We start from the raw sequence: 21834 nt of genomic DNA, 5'->3' as shown, positions 1-21834 counted from the left end.
GAAGGTCATTGCATTTATGTCTCACTTATTCGCTTACTCACTCATTTAATCATTCACTTATTCTTCCCCCCTCCACCTGACATCACTTCCTGTCCTTAACCATTTCTTTGACTTTTTCTTTTGGCTGTTTACTCCACCACCTTTTTCCATTCTCCTCTCATTCTCATTCTCTTTCCCATCTCTACCTATATTTGTGTAATGTGTATGTGTGTGTATGTGTGTCACAGGTTGTCCTCTGTCTCCCCCTGGCTCCAGGCTGTTATTGTTCTGTGTACGTGTGTGTTAGAGGGTGTTATTGTGCCTTGTGGGTCCCAGTACACTGATGTCAGTGTTAATATAACACAGAGCCTGTGGCGGTGCAACCCAATGCCGTATGCATTAGATTCAGTCTGCAGTGCTTCTGCTCAATTACACACACACACACACACACACACACACACACCGAAATAAATATTGCACACATATATAAAGTATGCATTTAAAAAAAAAAGAAAACAGAAAGTTACACAGTAGAATACAGTAAGTAGTATGATGGTGGTATCAATGCTTCAGTCAGTAGTGATTGCTATTATAGTACTTCAGCAGATCTGCTGCGTGATTTAAAATATGGATTTTAGCATGGCTGGAATGCTGCGTTGACCAATCAGAAGCTAGGACTTGGCCTGTCCATTTTAAAATGTGATATATACATTACCATGAACATGATATTACTCATACTGTGATTTTCGAGGTAACGCACACCCCTACTTTAGACACGGACAGGACGTACTGTATACTCTATACTCTATAAACACGCACACAGAACAAGAACATAATATCAACACTTAATCTGTTTTGTTCAGGTCTGGTGAGTTTACATACATGTTGAATTCTCTATCTTTTTTTCTCTCATTCTCTAGTTCTTTTCCTAGTTCTCTACTGACCTTTTCTTCTTCTTTTTACAGTCTCTCTTGGTTTTTTTTCTCTCTCATGTATTGTAAAGGTGAAATATTTAGCCCCTCTCTCAGTTTCTGTTCTTTTCTTCCTTTCTCTCTCTCCTTCCCAGATTGTGCTAGTCTCATTTCTTCCCTTTTTCTTTCTCTCCTTCTCTTTCCATCCAATATCTGTCTGTCTTCGTTAAGGAATGTCCCAGCACCATTACTCCAAAGCTGCTCCTCTCCTGTGAAATAATTAGACAATTCTGTCTATTACTGTACATGTAAAAAAAAAAAAAAAAAAGCATTTAAATAGCAAAGTTTACTGTCAAGAGGTAGAACTTATGACTCTGCAGGCACGAACACATTCTGCCCTCTGAACATGGTACATACTGTAGTAAATCAGTCTACTTTAATCAGTTTATTAGTTCCTGTAATGAACCCTTTATTTTTCAGTAATCCCATTAACGTTACTGTTCATATATCATTAATTGCAGTGTGTATAGGATTTCAAATTTCAATCCAAATTCACTGATCCAAGTGATTGCATTCCCTTTCTGTTGTGCTCCGTTTGATCTGCATGTGCTCTGTGTATCTGAAATTTAATGATGACGGTGACATTTTAATCGCTCTTTTGATATTAGGACGCTCTCATGTAAATGGAAATACTCTCATTATAAGAATTTAACAGTAAAATGTAATTAAATGTTGTTTTTTAAGAAAGACGTTTTTCAAGCACTGAAAAAGGCTCTCCCAAGTACATCGCAAAGACGTGACATTTTCATGATCAGTTCTTAGTGATTTTACACATCGGTTCCAGCACTGAAATATATAATCCCAATACCTCTCCTGTCCTCTCTTCCATTTCCTCTTCTCATTCTGCTCGTGGTCTGTTCCTCCCTTTTGACCTCTGTGTTCTTGTTTGCACTCGCTTTTGTTTCCTCTCTTGCTCCTGCTCTCTGGTTTTCATCTTGGTCCCCTCTGTCCTCTTTGCCCCCACTCCTACTGTAGGTGCGGTTGTTGTACTGCTCTCAGGAGGAAGCAGAACAGGTGTTCCAAGCTGCTTGGGCAGCTGGTCAGGCCAGTGCCTCCCACATATGGTTCGCGGTGGGTCCAGCTCTGTCCGAGCTGTGCCTGACCGGACTACCCAATCGCCTTTTTGCAGTCAGACCGCAGGGTTGGAGGGACGAGCCCCGCAGACGTATCGCCCGTGGGGTGTCCATTCTTACCCACGGAGCTGTTGCGTTGCGTAAGGACTACGGAGCCACTGGAGGTCCACACTTTGTCACTAACTGCCAGACGGATGGCAACAGAACGCAGAGGATTCGCGGTAGAATGAAGTAAGAGATAGTTCTTTCCATCGATGCAAGATTTGACTTGTATGTTTTGCACAGAAAGATACAACTATGTTATAGTGACAATGAACATGAAAATGTATTTGCAAAACATTTAACTAATGTAATGTGTTGTATTAAGTGAAAATTTATATTCAGTGGGACATGATGTAGGACGGGATTTGATTTTTATCAAATGAGATTTCTTTGGGCAGTGAAAGAAGGCTGTAAAATAGTTTTACTACTGTTCAAAAGTTTGAGATCAGTAAAAAAAGAGATTAATACTTTTATTCAGCAAGGATGTATTAACTTGAACAAAATTGACAGTAAAAACTTTTACAAAAAAATCTATTTCAAATAAATGCTGTTTTTTTTATAGAATTTTCTATTCATCAAAGAATCCTGAAAAATATGCATTACGGTTTCCACAAAAATATTAAGAAGCACAACACAAGTTTTCAACATTGATAATAAGAAGAAATGGTTCTTGAGCAGTAAATCAGTTTATTAGAATGATTTCTGAAGGATCATGTGACACTGAGTAATGATGCTGAAAATTCAGCTTTGCCATCATAGGAATAAATAACTTTTTTAAATATTTAGAAATAGAAAACTTATTTTAAATTGTAATAATATTTCACATTATTACTGTTTTTTTGTTCAAATAAATGCAGCCTCGGTGAACATAGGATACTTTTTAAACATTACAAATATTTCTTACACCAAACTTTTGTATAGTAGCGCATATATAATGTGTAATTGTATTGGTCAAACTCAAAAATAATGAAAAAGTTCAATTTTTTTTTTTTTTGATCATGATTATTAAACAAAACATTTTTGTGATGAACTGTGGACAGTATAACCAGTGACTTTTATTTAGAAAGTACATTTTAATTTTGTTATATATGGAGTAGCTATAGTTATATCAACCATATACTGTAAGTAATCAATTTAGACACTCCCATAGAAGCAAATTCAGTTAAGAGTTAAACCATTTTTGCCCATGGTATTGCAGCGCTAATAAAGCTGCTTTTGTGAACGTGTGTGCATGATATTGCCTGTGTAATTCATTTAGTGAATCAAGTGCTAAACCAGCACATGCAAATAAATGGTGCTTTTAGCATAGTTTATGGTGTTATTATACTGTGTGATCTTGAAAATCTTTTAAAAGCCCTCAATTTATGTTCACCCTGAGAACTGTGTTTAAAGCTCATTTTGTTTGGCATTAACCTTCAACTTTGTTGCAATATTTTATTTTAATTTTTTTGCTGCTTTGTTGCATTTATAGTAAGTCAGTTTATCCTTAATGACACACTCTAATGAGAGTGAAAGTGCTGCACCTTTGGGGCACGGATGTCCTTTACTCCCCCACCATAGGGACTGTAGGAGAGGCGTTCAACATGCCCCTGTGTTTAAGACAACAAAGTGGGTGGGAGCGGATAAACAATTGCAGCAGTTTGACGCTGTCTCTACCCTGAAAGCAAGCAACACAACAAAACTAGAATAGTCCCATTATAATTAACAAGCATGTGCCAGTTTCATTTATTATAATGGGAACGTTACTCACCTTACGTAAGAGCGAATGGGTCCGTTTTTAACTTGAATGTGCAAGGATGTATCAGCTGCTTCCAGTTGTTTTAGATGTACAAAAACATTCTTGACCTTTATATTGCAGACTGGTACTTGTTTTCATATTATTTTAACATTTATCATAATCATAAACACTTGTTATAGTGCAAAATAATATGACCATTTACTGCACTATAGTGGCTAATGAATTAGAAGTCTCGCATGGATAATTTTGTCATGATGTGAGAGGCGTTTTTTTTTACTAAATCTTCCTTTTTAGTTAAAACTTTGTCATTTGATATTCTTCATTTAAAAAAAATGGCATCTAATTTTAGTAGACTAAAGTATTTAGTAGACAAATGTACTGAAATATTCAAACATTTTATATCCCTGACATTATTGGCTAAGATTAGATTCATTCAAAGAATCAGCGTAATTTTTTTCTCATGTTATTTTCGTCAACAGTGTGTTTAAATTAAATTTTGTTAAAATCGTTATCGTCTGCAAAATAAAAAAGCTTCATTAACAAACAGTTTCATTGATAATTTTGATGAGAAAAACACTGGCTGCCAGTGATGAAACTAGAATTTCTGAACAATAGCCTGAATGAAAATGTTTTTTTGTTAATCACCGTTTGTAACATGTTTTGTAAGGAGAAATGATATGGACTCACTGAGCAGAAACTCTCAACTTAACAACCAGTGTGTGTGACTCACACTCATTACACATCAGAAGAGGATTGATGGGGAAAAGAGATTCACCTGTTTAGTACAACCTGCTGTTGTAATTATGGTTTGCTAAATAGGCTTATACATAATGGTTTTGCACGCATTTATCGCACAGATCTTTGGCGGAATTTTGTGAGGAATATTCACAAAAGGCTTTCAAAAGGCTCATAAGAACAGAGCAGAGGAAACTTTGCTCCTTTAAACTTGTTCACCCAGTCAAATGTTTTAATTGTGCAGTCTTCATTTTGCCAAAAGCATATTGGATTTAAGATAAAAAGATTCATTTGAAGCAGTCACAAAGAATGTCACATTTAGGCACTGTTCTGGGTATTTTACTGGTTTAGATTAAGTGCTCGAAATAGAGTGAATGCCTCCTTTGATTCCATTGCTGAAGGAAATAAAATGGTTACCTTCAACACACTCTTGCAATCTGACCTAATTAGGATGTTTGTGAAGTTTTCTGTGTGAGATTTCCTCTTTGACGTGTCTTGAGTCTTTAATACTAATTCTTTCTGGGTCTCTTCCATCTCAACAGACTGTTTCTGCTCTGTTCTCTTCGCTTTGCAGGTATTTCAGTAACATCACTCTCGGTGGGCGGGACTATTCGTTCAATAACGAGGGCTACCTGGCCAATCCCTTTCTGGATGTCATCTCCTACACGCCTGGGAGTGGCTGGGAAGACGTAAGAACTAATCAGAATTCTATTTCTATTCGTTCTTGTGTAACTGCTGTTATGGATTGGTAATGTCCAGGATGAAAAGCAGCATTGCAGTAGCCATGCTGAGCACTGCAGTACCAATGCGCTGGAATGGATTTCGAGAGACCACATATCATTCGAGATGTCTGTTTATGACATGGACTGTTTTTGTGCGCTGTTAATTACGCATATGAACGATTGCGTTACGTATTGGGATTTAAAGGTAACGACAGCGCAGTGCTCTAATAAAATGTGCGATTTACTCCATCATGACTATCGTAATGATGTACTTGCTGTCTAAGAGCTGAAAACCTAATGTTACAGATTGTAGCAGTAAGACATATAGATTGAAAGCAGTTTTAAAATGATATACTACTTGACACTACTCTAATTTCGAAAACCATTTCCCATGACAGTCCACAGCAGAAAAAAACCATTACAATTAACTCTGAACAATGCATCACATTGTGCAGGAGAGAGAGTGTTGTGGTGTTGACGGTGCAATTCTGCTGTACTGCAGAGAAACGTTAAAGCCTCAATGATATAAACATATAATTAAGGTTTCAAGAGGACGTACATAATGTACAATTAGCTCATGTTTACATTTGGCCTTGTTATCTATGCATATCCATGATACCCTCAGTATGTTATTAAGATTAGCAATGCTTTCCTACATTATTAGCTTGCGACTTTATTATTATTATGTGAATAGCAATAAATGGAAAATAATTAATTGTGAAATGGTTTTAGAGAGTGGATTTGATTTCCTCTTTTCCCTCTTCCTCTTCCTTCGCTAGTTATGCTTGTGTTAAGTATTTCTGAGCGGAAAAGGAATAAATAAATAAATGAATAAAAACTCTTTTAAATGTATTGGCTTCTTGTACATCAGCATATCGTTGGTGCCACATGGGACGTTGTGGCTCTACATTTATCCCGCTGAGCACTGCTGTCGTGAGACAAAATAACTGATACCAAACCCAACTAAGTAAATATAGCCGGGGAGAATGTCATATACATGAAGGTGCCACTCAAACTGTGCCTTAAAACAGAATTATTAATATTTAGATGCCACAAAGACAAGGGTAGAGACTGAAAATTGTAATCCCTGGCAGTGCTTGTGTTCTCCACCTCTACAATCTGTTAACAGAGAATAAGACAGCGGATTATGTTCTTGGGAGAAATTCTTATTCCTTCGGGCGATATTCACTGACATTGAGCCATAAGAGCAAAAAAGTATCGATATAGAGTGGAGGTTATTTTTCTGCTGATTCCCATAGCTTGTCACCATCCATATTTATTTGTGTGCTTTATATACTGTACTCTGTGTATTCAGTAGCAGAGCATAGCTTAAAATCAATGCTTTTCACGAGTATTGTCATGCCTTGGACCACTGATAGCACTTCGAACGGCAGCGCGTTCTGTCATGCAACAGATTCACCTTAACATGCTCCAGTAGGAAAGTGAGAGGATGCACAGGGATTGTGTTGCCCAGGGCGTCTTGAAAGGTCGAGTGTTTGCTTTGTTGATGTTCTTGTATAGGCTTTATTTAGGTGCCAGCCAATGAGCTCCTCTTCACTGCCTGTTCTACATTTAGTCCATTCTGAATCAGGCCAGTCTTTCATTTCCTTAAAATCTTTTTATTTCATCCTGTATTGAACAGATAGTTCAACCAAAAATAGAATTCTGTCATTTACTCTCATGTTGTTCCAAACCCAAATGATTTTCTATCTTCTGTCGACCATAAAAGGAGATGCTAAGCAGTGTTTTAATCATGTTCTTTTCTACACAATGAAAGTGAATGGTGACTACTGGGACTGCAAAAAAAGAAAAAATCACAGTAAAAGAGCTTCATATAAATCATGTTCTATATTCCAAATCTTCTGAAGTCTTATTATAGCTCAACCTGATCTCATTGCAAAACGTAACTATTTAATGTGGTGGCGATTTCATGTGAATTTGTACAATGTAATTACGAAAACATATGATTTTTTTAGAAAAAAAACTGTAAGCATGAAGATCCACCCCAAAACATAACCGTCAATGAGGTGTAAGCACATCATATGAAAAAAGGACAAATGAGACTGTATAAATTCATACCAATTCGCCAAAGAGAAAAATAGTTATGAATTGCCATCAGTGTGTTCGATAGCTTTGTGTGAGGAAAAGGCCAAAATGACTGGTTTTGAAATGACATGAGTAAATCTTGAGAAAAGTTTTAGTTTTTTATTCCATTAAAACTTTTGGTCAAACAATGGCACACTCTATAGAAAACAGTGGTATTTTGTAGTTTTTGAAATCTTTGCACGGAACAACTCTTAAAAAACCCATCAAACGGTGCAACAGTCTGTTAAGGGTTGCATGGTGCTGGTTCTGGCTTTGGCGCCTGCGTCTCATTTGCAGATATGTTCTGGAGAAAAGTGCTGTTAGAGACGTCTGGATGCTTTTGTACTTCAGAGTCACGGAGTCTTTGTGTTTCACATAAAATATTTAATGGGGCGCCATAATGTACGTTTAAAAGGCTTCCACGCTGACTATAGGAGGTTTTCAATTTCCATTTGTTTTAGGCGGGCACTCTATTAAAATGTGATGCACGCCGTCTTTGTCTTCGCTCCGTTTTGTCTCTGGTTGTCTTAAATGCGTTCCGTCTAACATGGAGTAGACAATGGATGCGGATGACTCAACTACCAGAAGCCGTCGTGCACAAGGCACTTCATGTGACGGCTTCCACATGCAGCATTTATAGTGCTTTAACAAACTAACTGCTACAGCGCTTTTGATCCCATTTGTCCATGCTGTTCTCATAAATCGATAAATATCAGGGGGGAGACGTTTAAGAAATGAAATGCCAGGCACATTTTTCCAAACCCTCTTTGTACCTGTCAGGATGTGTCCATGTGTGTTTATGCTGTGTAAATCTTCTAGTTGATTTGTAAGGATCGCGCTGGGGTAAAAGCGCCTCGTTTCATCCTCCTCTCACAGGGACTTTCACAGAGACGGGGGTGTCATAGCAGCGTGTTTGTGTTTCACCCTGTGAAAGTATTATCCGTTCCCGGGGGAGACAGTGTTTGATCAGGCCCCTGCTCTACCTCTGCCTGCGTGAGGCTCTGCCCCCTCAGCTTGGGCCCAGATCTCTGCTACTCCGGCTCTTTGTTATTCACTGCAGGATCTCTGGTTCTCCACACATGCTCCAACACTCCTATTTCGGTCGTTTTGTTGGCCCACATTCCGACGTCGAGAAGAGTTAAGACGTCTGGCTGACACGGATCGGCCCTGAGAACTCGCCGCATTTCAGAGGTGGGAGAGAGTAAGAAAGATTCAGGGGGGAAAAGGAGAAAGATCAGAGAAGAGAAAGGGAGAAGAGAAACCCAACAGCACGTTGAAACACATTAGAGAGTATTGTAAGGACATGACACTAAACACTCTGCATGATTAGCATTTCTATCCCTCAAGCAGCAGCAAAAAGCCACTCGGATCCCACACAGTCCTATCTTACCTGGTTGTGCTACTTTGTGACACGCCATGCATATTTTATGAAGCTGTTCAGACATCCTTAATACAAGACGGTGTCACCTGTTGAGATGTGTGGCTGATTCTCTTTCCGTGGCTGATTCTGGGATGACGCTGTCTGTCAGATGCAGACACAACATTCCCTTCCTGTTCTCTTCCCTCCTGTCAGTGGCGCTCAGAGAAAATAGATCTTTGGGTTAACACACTGTAAAGGTGGATGTTTAAGAAGGGTGGAGAGAGTGACAGAGAGAGAGAAAGCAGACAAATGGACAGTCAAACTGACCCAAGCAGACAGATTGATGAACAGAGAACGAGACAGGGATCAGGTGAGCTGATGTCACCTAATCGGCTTTTTGTTATTTCCAATGATCCGCCCCGGAAGCGTTTGATCTCGGTTACAGGGCAGTTAGAAAGTGGGATAACTAGCTCAATGAGACTAGCGCTCGCAGGAATCCGCATGCTGACTGCTGCCATTTCCTGCTCTATTCCTTTCAATTAGTTGCCTCTGCACTGATCCTGTGCTAATATGCAAAGTCTTCTAGCTGCCAGCCTCTGGCTGATCTCTTAGAGTCGTACGCTTGCACATACACTGCGTATGAGAAGTATATTTATTCTTCGCCTGCCATGGAGACTTTGTAACAGTTTTATAAGAGCTGAACATCTTTTGCTGTATCTGAATAGCTCTCGAGGGCTGCTGTGGTGCTGATAGCTGCCAGTCTCTGCCGGTGTGTAGAGACTCCTATGGCTCAATGCTGCGAACAAAGTTTTAGTGTTGGGATTGGGACAGGACAGTTGTGCGTGAAGTGTTTGCTGCTTACAAACGAGAGGTTGTTGTGTCCTATAGGAATATTTCTGAAAACGGAAAAATTCTGTCATTATTTACTCACCCACGTGTCGTTCCAAACCTGTATGTTATTTTTTCACAAACAAATCATCATATTTTTTCCATGCAGCGACAGATCATGGATCACAAACTGTCAAGCTTTTGAAATGAAATAAAAGCACTCTAAAGGGGGGTTTTAAAGTTGACGCACATATGACCTTTTTGCAGGTTTGACCTTTGTCTCAGATATTTGATGTCATGACATCATGGCGTTTGGTTATGAGACTTCAATTTCAGTCTGAATGTAAATATATGGATTATGTTTATGGTGCTTTTTGCATTGCTTTTTGGCCATTTTGAAGCTTGACAACCTTTGATCACTATAAGCTGTTGAATGAAAAAGATCTTTGTGAAGATTCTTTAAATATAATTTTTGTGGTATATGGAAATATCTGTGAAATATCTCTTTAAATTTACCTGATGCTTTGTATCGCAGCTATTCTGTTATTGCTGTCTTATGATTAATTACTTGTGTTGTAGCATTTCTTATACATGTTTTGCTTTGGATAAAAGTCTTCCAAATAAGTTTTACATCAACTTTTTTTAGCTGCATTTTGTGTATAAGTGTATTATAAAATGTATTATTAATATTATTATTATTATTATTATTATTAAGAATAAGAATTAAATATTAAATATTATTAATAATTATTAATACATGCAGATTATACTTTTTGTATAAATACTTTTTTTATGCAAAGTATAATCTACATATATTAATAATAGTCATAGTAATACATAATAATATACAATAATATATTATTATTTGATAAAATAAAAATGTATGATTAAATAATACTTAATTGCATCAAGCATGCTTTTAATTGCCAACTTTGTTGTGGTTTATTTCCTATCAAGACTGTGTGCGTACTACTGTCTCTGATACATACAGTACAGTTCTGCAGGTCTTGATCTTCTGTATATGGATTATGAGCTCAGTTATGCTGCCATAGCCCATCTTGACACATTTTACCCCTTCTTTGTTTTTTCTCAGGCTCGTAACCTTTTCCTCTGTGGCCCGTCACTTAGCTAAAATCTGTCTTTTTTTCCTCTGAAAAGAAAAATCCACTCATTCCCCAGTGAGTAAAAAGGGCACAGGACTGTTTTTAGAGAGCCCTCAGCTATAAGCTCACAGAGGAACATAGAGGCGATAGTCTTTCATTTTTCACTATCCTTCCCCACTTTACAGGCTTAACCTGAGTAAGGGAAGCCATTCCTGCCTGTAATCCAGCCTCAGTGACTTGTTTAGAATAGACCATTTTAAATATCTGAAATCGCTGAAAAGACCTTTGACTTTCATTTATTATTGATTTATCATGGCCACAACGATTATTATTTTATATTATTGGCCACATTTTTGCAACCGCAAGTCACAAATGATCTCTGACCCTCGTCCATGCACTGTCTGTGTGGTCTTAGGTAGGATGGTGGGAGAACGGGGTGTTACGTCTGAGATACCCTGCTTGGTCTCGCTATGGCCCCTTCCTGCAGCCGCCCGATGATGCCCAGCACCTGAGGGTTGTGACCCTGGAGGAGCGCCCCTTCGTTATCGTGGAGCTTGCAGACCCTGCCTCTGGAACCTGCATTAGGGACTCTGTGCCATGCCGACGGCCTCTTAATGCCAGGTTAGTAATCATCAGACCTCCTCTTCTGCCATTTATCAGGGATTTTCTATATTGGGGAAAAGGACCATTGGTTTCCTGGGACTCACTTGAACAATACACAAAAATGTTAAATTAGAAAATTGTACGTTTCAGTGGACAGGGTAAGGAGTTTCTTCCCTGTAGGATTAGTGTATGACCTTTCAGTGAGACAGGCATTCCAATGTCATTCCGCATTTTCCTAAACTGTCTGAAAGCGATCAAATGCAGGTGTTAGTGGAGGAGTTTTAGCCATGCACATTTCTATTAGTACTGCAAACCCTCAGATTTCAAAGCTATAATCTTTAGATTAACTAATTCATTGTTTGTATATAATAGAGTAGTCTTAGTAGTTTTAATGTCTTAATATCTTACCAAATGTCAATAATTTTCATTTTATTTTATTCTATTTTATCTCTTTTATTGTTGTATTTTACTGCTATTGTATTCTATTGTATTGCTAGCATTATTTGTATTATTTATTTCATTTGTATTACTGGCAACATATTTATTCATTCGTACATTCATTCATTCATCTCAAATTCTTCAATTATTAAATCAACATTTCGGCCATCAACCTTTCTCAAAACAAATTAAAAGCTATTGTCATATACTGTATATACAGTACTTTTTAAAATATTTTTGAAAGAAGTCTCTTATGCTCATCAAGCCTACATTTAGCAGCCATATCACCCTGTAGCCCAAGACTGGTTGCCCACTGAAGCTAAGCAGGGCTGAGCCTGGTTAGTACCTGGATGGGAGACCTCCTGGGAAAACCAGGTTGCTGCTGGAAGAGGTGTTAGTGAGGCCAGTAGGGGGTGCTCACCCTGTGGTCTGTGTGGGTCCTAATGCCCCAGTATAGTGATGGGGACACTATACTGCCAAAAAAGAGCACCGTCCTTCGGATGAGACGTTAAACCGAGGTCCTGACTCTCTGTGGTCATTAAAAATCCCAGGATGTCCTTCGAAAAAGAGTAGGGGTGTAACCCCGGCATCCTGGCCAAATTTGCCCCTTGGCCTCTGTCCATCATGGTCTCCTAATCATCCCCATATACTGATTGGCTTCATTGCTCTGTCTCCTCTCCACCAGTAAGCTGGTGTGTGGTGGCCGTTCTGGCGCAATATGGCTGCCGTCGCATCATCCAAGTGGATGCTGCACATTGGTGGTGGTTGAGGAGATTCCCCCCTTCTATGTAAAGCGCTTTGAGGTCTCAGAAAAAGCGCTATATAAATGTAACGAATTATTATTATTATTATTTTTATTATTTAATAAAATATACAGAAAAAAACTGTAATATTGTGAAATATTATTACAATTTAAAATAATGGTTTTCTATTTTTGATATATTTTAAAATATTATTTATTTCTGCGATGAAAAGCTGAATTTTAATCAGCCATTACTCCAGTCTTCAGCGTCACATGATCCTTCAGAAATCATTCTAATATGCTGATTTGATACTCGGTTATTATCCGTATCCACAATTATGTTGTGAAACAGTTGTGTTGCTTAATATTTTTTGGAACCTGTGATACTACAGCATTTATTCAAAATAGAAATCTTCTAACAATATACATTTTTACTGTCACTTTTTATCAATTTAACACACCCTTGCTGAATAAAAGTGAAGGATCATGTGACACTGAAGACTGGAGTAATGGCTGATGAAAATTCAGCTTTGCATCAAATAAATCAATTATATTTTAAAGTATATAACAGTATTTAACAATATTCACAAAAGTACTGTTTTCTTATGTATTTTTGATCAAATTAATGCAGGCTTGATAGGCATTTGATCGGTACTGTATATGAGCAAGGTCTTTTTTTTTTCTCTTTTTTTTTAAGTCTTTGGAAGCATTGGTCACCTTTCTCCAGTCATTTGTCACATTCTTTCAATTTTGTCTTTATATCTGTGTCTCTCACTTTTTTCCCCCAAGATATCACTGTGAAGTTCCTGGGGCTATACTCACCTATCTTAGCTTTGCAATCGATCACTCATTTCCTCTCTCTCTTTTTTTTTCACGCTCCCCCCTCATTTTGAATTGCCTTGTGGCGATCTCTACTCATACTTAGCCATCATGTTGCTTGTCAGTCTGCTTGAGCTCTTGCTGTGTACGTGTGTCTCTGCGGATGCTGTTTCACTACTCCTACACCAGTCATGTAGGCCTTTGTGTTTCATCTCATTACATCAATTTAAGTTATATCACAGAAAATGTACCAAGACAACATACTACTGAAAACCTTGCCCTTCTCATTATTCTGTCTTTCCTTATTTCACATTCCCTCTGTAACTCTCTGTCACTCTGGTAACAGTGTTTCTCTTGTTTTCTCTCGCTGGGGGTGGGGGTGGGGGGTAATATTAATAATATGAACATTATTAGATAATAATAATAATAAAATAAAAAGTAATAACATTATTACCCTTTAAAATAACTGTTTTCTATTTGAATATATTTTAAAATGTAATTTATTCTTGTGATGTTAAAGCTTTACTGTCACTTTTGATTAATTTAATGCATCCTTGCTGAATAAAAATATGAATTTCCTTTTTTTATTTACTTTACTGATCCCAAACATTTTATTTTATTTTATTTTATTTTATTTTATTTTATTTTATTTTATTTTATTTTATTTTATTTTATTTTATTTTATTTTATTTTATTTTATTTTATTTTATTTTATTTTTCCTAAAAAGGAATAATAAAATATTGGGGACCTAATGCATTAACAAATGATAACAAATTGAACCTTTTTGGGAATGTGATGGATTTTCTTGTCACGTGCAATAAAGCTAAGTGAGCACTTTCTCTCTGATTACAGTGCACTTCAGGAAGGGGTGGCACCTATGAAACAGTGCTGCAAGGGATTCTGCATTGACATTCTTAAGCGATTGGCCAGAATTGTTGGCTTCACCTATGACCTCTACTTGGTGACCAATGGGAAACATGGGAAAAAGATTGATGGTGTTTGGAACGGGATGGTGGGAGAGGTGAGAAAGGCTTTTTAAAATCTTTCGTCTACTTTAAGCTGGCCAGGCTTGTTGTATTCCCATCAGCGCCTCTCCTTATTCTCCTTATTTTGATGAGCAAGTGCCCTGGATGCACTGTCAGCGATATCTCTAAGACTTTACTTGCATATGTAAATACAGGCATTAGGTGGAGAGAGGACTACAGATTAAAGGCAAAGCTGCTATTCCCTTTAGTATTAGTACTCATGATGATCAAACACTGGGATTATAGGATAGACGAGGTCATGGTGCAGTGTATTTGCAGTAAGGAAGCAATGTGAGCATATGACATGTTTCAATGTTCTTTGTGTGAGGAGGTATGTGAGTGTGTGGTGACAGAGTATCCAGGGTTTTCAACGGAAGGGGTTTGCAAACCTTTTCATGCCAAGGACCTTTAAATATGATGATCCCCTTGAGAGGCACTCACTTCCTAAAATTTAAAAGCAGCTTTATATTTTAATATATTTTACTATATATTAGCCGTGTATTGGGTCTGAGAAAAATAGCATTTAATAGCGTGATATTATATAGACAATATGTTGTTTCCAAACTTAAATAATTGACCTTTTTTATTGTCATTGCAGCAAAACCAAAACAAATTAAAATATCTAGAAAATATATTATAAGCAATACTTGTTTGTTTTAATTGAGTTTGAAATTAAAGTAATTAAAAATAAGTGTGTATCTATTTTCTACCAGTACAGTTATATTTTCAATTCCAATTCAATAAGCATAAATATTGTTCCAGTGGGCATATTGCCATAAAACCATGAGTGAGCAAGGAAAAACTCTTTAAAAAAAAGATGAAAGTTACAACAAAACAAGAAATATTTTTTTCCACAAACGTATATATATATTTGCTTTTTATTTCTATCTGTTAAAAACGATTAAAACTATTAAAAACTATTAATCTCAGAAAATGAATGAAAAGAAAATGAAAAATGTAAGTATATTTAAGTATATTTAACCAATACCTTATGTTACCATTATGTAATATTTTTGCTATTTAAAATAATTTTCTTCTATTGTAATATATTTTTAAGAATATATTTAATTAAATGTAATTTGTTCCTGTGATGGCAAAGCTGTATTTTCATCAGCCATTTCTCCAGTCTTTGGTGTCACACGATCCTTCAGAAATCATTATAATATGCTGATTTGGGGCTCAAGAAACATTTCTCATTATTATCAATGTTAAAAACAGTTGTGCTGCTTAATATTGTTGAGGAAACCATGATACTTTTTTTCAGGATTCTTTGATTAAATAGTAAGTTCAAAAAAAGAGCCTACAGTTACAAAAGAACATGTTATTAGTGTCACTTTTGATCAATTTAATGCATTAATAAAAGTATTAATTTCTTTTAAAAAGGGGGTAAAGAACTTCTCCGTAAAGAAGATAAAACATTTTGAACTTCTATTTTCATGACATTCTTATCTCTAATCTTGTCTCTAATTTTCTTAATGAAAGTTATTATAAAGGGTTGCTGAAGAAATCAAGGCTTTTGTTTATTTTTTTACTTGGGTTCCTTGAGAGTGCTGGGTCTCTAGGACTGTAGGGCTGAGTGCTGCTCTTTGTAAAGAGTTCCCAGGACAGTGGGTGATGTAACTTGTTGGCCTGTTTGATGACTGAATTCCCACCCGTATCTGCCGGCCTCCAGGACTGCTGAAACACTCTGAACCCTTTCAACACAGCGCCGAGGAATTTGACTAATGGCTCACACGCACATACACAGATGTATCCAAGACAGAGGCCTGAAGCCAGCCCAAAAAGACTTGCCAATGCATGTGAGTGCGAATGACAGACAGGAGGTTGTTGTTTCGAGAGCGAGACCCCGCTGTGGCGCTCACACCCTGGAGTGACGCCTGTTCGAGACAGTTGCTAGGGAATGGAAACAGCTCTTTTCTCCGTCTCATTCCTTCATTTCCATCCTTCTGTTCTTAATATTTCTCACGGTATCTTATGTGTTCTCTTTTTTTTTTCTCCCCCTGCTCCTTGGTTTTCAACATGTCTCTTTTTCTGTGACCACATCTTTTTCTTTTTCTCAGCCTTTTCCTTTTCCTTTCCCTCTCTCTCTCTCTCTCTCTCTCTCTCTCTCTCTCTCTCTCTCTCCCTCTCTTGCTCGCTTTTGGTCTTTTCACTGCATATTTTGATGCTCAGCCAATCAGCTGTCAGCACGGCCCCTGTAGGCGCAGTGCTAAGGGTTATTTTCTCAGGCTGCGAGAGTGTGTGTGCGTGAGCGGCTTTGATCTTCTATCTACGACAGGTCCACATTTCCCCTGTGCGTTGTGCCGGCCTGCAGCAGGACCGGGACTGCGGCGCGCTCACAAGGAAACAACTTCATCGATGTTCTTTCCACATTCTCTGCAGACCCACAAACATGCAGGCTCACTTTCCACAAGGATGCAAAAGCTTTCGCCGCACACTGGAAATTATACAACCTAAACAATCCAGTTTCCCACATACACATTTATAGGCGCAGGCAGGTGCGCATCTTTTCAGAATCAATGCAGCGTTCAAACTGTCAAAGGAGATTTGGGAAAGCTTGTAACCTGCATGACTTTAGGCAGTGACTCAACTCTGCACTCGTCACCATAAATCCCATTCCTCTGCATCATGAGCTTTTTCACACATTCAGGAATATAAAACAGAATGCAAAGTGAGAAAAGAGCTGCACTGGAAAGTAAAGATGTTAATGTTTTCCCTCCTTTTTGGTATTCCCGTACATGCTTTCTCTCTGTATGGGGTATACTGTCTTGAGATGGATAACCTGCCTCCTGTAGCGTCTATGTGTGCAGGCTTCTTACTACACTATCTGCCCGACCAATTTATGGATACTGGAATGCAGCCAGTATGTGGATTGAATATTAATTAGAGATGGAGGTTCTCTGAATTTGCAGATAGACCACCTGTTACACACCACATATGGCCCCTGTGTTCAGGCAAAATGCTGATTCCTTGCTGAGGACTCACCTATGTTGTACATAACCAGTTCTTGATAGTTCTTTGAATGTCTAGTTTTAGTGCACAGTGAGTGCTTTGATCAGTAAAGTGTAGAAGAAATTTTGGACCGTGGTGCTCATGCGGGCATCACAAGTTTGATTCATCTTCATGTCAATTCCCCAGCTCGTTCCACTCTTCTCTCCCTAACATTTTATGTCCTCTTTCTACCAGGGGCATTGCTGGCGCTTCTCCCCATCGAGTAAAAAAAAAAAGTGCACCCTTATTTTCTTGGGGGGCCTGGGGGTAGGGTTCAAAGAACCAAAGTGTTTAATTCTGGTGACTTTTGGAGCAGCAGTTAACATTATCTGTAGTACTATTGTGTGGCATTAATGTAACTATAGGTAACAGATTATTTCGGTAGTCCAGTTTCTTATTTACATAATTCTAACCTTAACATATTTTTAAAAGTCAATCTTTACCTTATCTTTGACAAAGAAAATAGAAACTAAATAAAGTTGACTTTAAACATTACCTTGAGACCTTCGGCCTCCCGACTACAACTAACGATTATTATAATAATAATTTAATCTTTTGACTATATTTGTTAAAAAATTATGTATTTGAATTGAATTATATAAATGGCTATATATAATGTGCTAAAAAGGTTTAAAATACATTGCAAAGATTTTTTCAATAAGCCTTAATTTATTTGATAAGTAATATTATTATTACTAATAAGTATATTATTTATCTATTACTCCAGTCTTCAGTGTCAATCATTTAAATATGCTAATTCTCACTTCTTCAAGTCACTTCTTCACTGTCAAGTTAAATATAGGGATTTGCAATAGCTACTCTTTCACACATTAGTTAGCGTGGCAGCTAGCTACCTTTCAATCTCTCATTCCTCTTCAAGTCACCGTGGCCACATGATCTCTGAGCAAATCTGAGGTTCCCAAGAAGATCTAAGGTAAGGAAAGAGGTGCCCACCTTGACTTAGTCTCTGACATTTTGGAGATGATCAAATCCATTGACTCAGATAGCTTAGTTTCTCAGGTCAGTATATGGTAGTTTTCCTTGTCAAACAAGGATTAATCAGTAAAACTTTACAGGGCCACAGCAGCGTTTAACAGGGAATCGTGCTCCTGTAAAAAGAGTCCCTATAAATCCTGTAAATAAAATGTTCCTACTACAAATAAAAATGGCAAAAGAGCAAAAATACAATCCTCTACTTCCTCCTGTTCTCTAGGTTGTGTACAAGCGGGCAGACATGGCCATCGGCTCCCTCACTATCAACGAGGAAAGGTCAGAGGTCGTGGACTTCTCTGTGCCCTTTGTGGAGACGGGAATCAGCGTCATGGTCTCTCGCAGTAACGGAACTGTCTCTCCCTCTGCTTTTCTTGGTGAGTCTCATGTGAGCCATAATGTTTCATCATATTAGACTTTAATCAGTCTCTGCTGCATGTGATTATGATGTATGACTTTTCAGGTACTGGTGCGTATCTTTCCAGAGCTCATCAATCAGACTTACAGTTCCCTTTCAAAACAAACAGTTTATCACACTTCAGTGAGAAGAACTAAATCAAAATTTTTCCAAACGGGCTCTTTATTTTATTTTATTTTATTTTATTTTTTATAATAAACTTATTTTATTTTTATTTTTCACAAATATAACGTGGTTTTAAAGGCCTAGTTAAGTTAATAAGTTAATTTAATTCAAATTCAAATTTAATAATTTCCAAAAGTCTCCTCCAGTTCTAATGTTTGCTACAACCTTGGTATTGATTTCTGCTCTGTGTTGTGTACAAACCAAGTAGAAAAACTACTACTAATGGTTTTGATGCCTCTGTCCTCTTCTCTTTCTCTGTGCCCTCTCTCAGAGCCGTACAGCCCTGCTGTGTGGGTGATGATGTTTGTTATGTGCCTGACCGTGGTGGCAGTGACGGTTTTTATCTTTGAGTTCTTCAGTCCAGTGGGGTACAACCGCAGCCTTCAGAGTGGCAAGAGTGAGTCCAGTTTATTCTTAGTCCTGCACGGAACCTTCAATAATAATAATTAGTAGTCTCAAGTGTTATTTTAACAGAGATAAATGTGCACAGTTGCTTGTCAGTCGCTGAGTTTATTCAGGAGTCCTAATGGCTGAGTTCACCTCTCTCTTTATTGGCCTGGACGTGGGTTTGATATCTGTGGTGCAGGCAGTTTCTCAGATACTCATGTATAATAAAGCACTGCAGACATGTGCTCTGTATTCCTCTCCCTCCTCTGTTCTCTTCTTCATCCTCTGGCACTGGCACCCCTCTCACGCCTCATTGTCTGCATAGCTTAGGAAGCCTTTTTTTTATTCAATTTAGCAGTTATGATACTTTTTAGTTTGTGTTGAGCTTATGAAGTGCCTTTAAAATTCAAGGCCATGTTGAAATTCTTTCTTTCTCTGTTTCGCTTGCTTCTCCCTGTCAGAGGCCGGAGGTTCTACGTTCACAATAGGGAAGTCAATCTGGCTTCTTTGGGCACTGGTCTTTAATAACTCCGTTCCAGTGGAGAACCCCAAAGGAACTACTAGCAAGATCATGGTTCTTGTCTGGGCTTTCTTTGCTGTCATCTTCCTGGCTAGCTACACTGCCAACCTGGCTGCCTTCATGATCCAAGAGGAATACATTGACACTGTGTCTGGCCTCAGCGATAAAAAGGTAAGGGAATAGCGGTTTTAGAGATACTGTAGAAGCAGAGAGAGATTGTGTTTATTGGTGCGTATAGATGGACATATAAAGTTTTCATAATTCGTGATGTGGTGTTGACATGGATTTTGGGATCAATATTCTTTAAGACTACAGAGACTAGAGTTAGACTGGAATTTGAGATTGACAGTAGCTTAAATTGGCTGTTAAGTGGATAAACAGCATGAAGAAACATTTTCTCACTGTTTGTCTTTTGAAGGGCCTACGCTTTCAAAGTATAACTGAAATGACACACATTTTGGAAGAAAGACTATTACGTTGATTTTAAAATGTAATAAAATATGAATAAACTTAGGATTTTAAATATCACAGTTTCCACAAAAATATTAACCAGCACTACTGTTGCTACCAGCAACAAATATGTAGAATCATTTCTGAAGAATCATGGGAAGGAGATTTATTTTCAAAACATGTAAAAATCAACCTCAAACTTTTTAACGGTGTACAGACAAACACACACACTTGCAAGCCCTGCATTCTCATCTTTACTGTTTGGCCATTCAGCTCCTGTATTACATGAAAAGCTGCCTAATTCTATAAAATACCTTATCATAGCTAACAATACGGACAATTTATACTCAATCTTCTGCTAGCAACCAGAGTATATTGCCTCAACTTGTTCTTGCGTTTTAATACGGTGGTAGTGCTCGTGGGTCTGTGAGATGTTCAGTAATTTGCCATTCTAGCGTGGAAATGTTCCTTTGCCCTCGCTCTTAGTGTTGACCTTGAAGAATCTACAGGGATTCTTGAGGAAACACACTGACATAAAAAACAAAACAATGTTTTGCTTTCATGGCAAATGAATGTACTTATGTACACTAAATATGTACCCATTGTGTTTGTGTCATTTTCAGAAAAGAAGCTACATCAAAAACTGGATACTTAAAGTCATTTAACTTGCGGTGGCTTTTGTTGGTTCTTTTTCTAAGTGCCTTGTGTTCATTTTGTAATCCCTTTTTAAATGAAAAAAGTTTCCCCCATCTGCTTCACTATTGTGAAGCGGAATGAACACAATGTGCATGTCAGCACTGCTGCTTTGTATATTGTTCTGTGTTTGTGATGTATTATAGTTGGTTTTGACAGCTGCAGTAGCTCTAGTCTGTTTCTAACATGCGTTCACTGTCACACGTCATTCATGTTTATTCTTGCAATATTTTTTTCATTGTGCTCTATTGTTAGTCCACTAATTACTTTGAAAAAAAACAAATGCAACATCAATTTCAATCACTGTTTCATACTGTTTCCCTCTCTCAGTTTCAGCACCCCACAGAGCAGTACCCCCCTCTGAAGTTTGGAACGGTCCCTAACGGAAGCACAGAGAAAAACATCCGCAGTAACTATCCAGACATGCACCAGTACATGATCAAATACAACCAGAGAAGTGTGGAGGACGCCATCTCCCACCTCAAGTCTGGGTCTGTGCTGGTTTTCTTACTCTCACTGTCTTCCATTATTCTATTTCTCATACAGTTTTGAATTTTGTATTGTATTGTATAATGGTTTTCAGCTTTAGTTTTAATGGTGCATAGATGATTCTTTCTTGTTTTTAATGTATATTTAACTGCATTTGAAACTACCATTACTAATCACCCTAGCTTTTCATTTGGACTAGATCCACATTGGAGTTCAAGAGTGTTTCATAAGCAACAACAAAAAATTTAATAAAAAGTTGTATTTTTGTTATTCTGTTTTATTTCCATTCACAATGAAATGTGCACATTTATAGTTTTGGGATCAAGTGATAAAAACCTACTGTTTTTGTAAGATAATTTTTTATTCACTAAAACTGATCATGGAGCCCAAACCATAAGGCCTATAGATTTGAAATTTGGTGGTATGGTAGAACTATTGGCCGTTACTTTATGCCGCACAAGGACACA

The 21834-nt window shown here is 37.7% G+C and overlaps 1 protein-coding gene across 4 annotated transcripts in view; it reads left to right on the top strand.

The window, feature by feature from the left end:
• grin2db (glutamate receptor, ionotropic, N-methyl D-aspartate 2D, b) overlaps positions 1–21834 on the top strand; it is an 87383-nt gene that overhangs the window by 51890 nt on the left and 13659 nt on the right. For all 4 annotated transcript variants that reach the window (XM_082149098.1, XM_082149101.1, XM_082149100.1 and 1 more), the window contains 8 exons: positions 1926–2254; positions 5113–5227; positions 11052–11257; positions 14092–14260; positions 18469–18622; positions 19100–19225; positions 19677–19906; positions 21209–21369. In XM_082149098.1, coding sequence (XP_082005224.1) covers positions 1926–2254; positions 5113–5227; positions 11052–11257; positions 14092–14260; positions 18469–18622; positions 19100–19225; positions 19677–19906; positions 21209–21369 — 1490 coding nt within the window. The remainder of the gene's footprint in view (positions 1–1925; positions 2255–5112; positions 5228–11051; positions 11258–14091; positions 14261–18468; positions 18623–19099; positions 19226–19676; positions 19907–21208; positions 21370–21834) is intronic.

Source organism: Leuciscus leuciscus, assembly GCF_965113295.1.
Source record: "Leuciscus leuciscus genome assembly, chromosome: 20".
Classification (NCBI taxonomy): Eukaryota; Metazoa; Chordata; class Actinopteri; order Cypriniformes; family Leuciscidae; genus Leuciscus; species Leuciscus leuciscus.
Note: the sequence above shows the minus strand (reverse complement) of the source record. Positions and strands in the feature narration are given on the sequence as shown.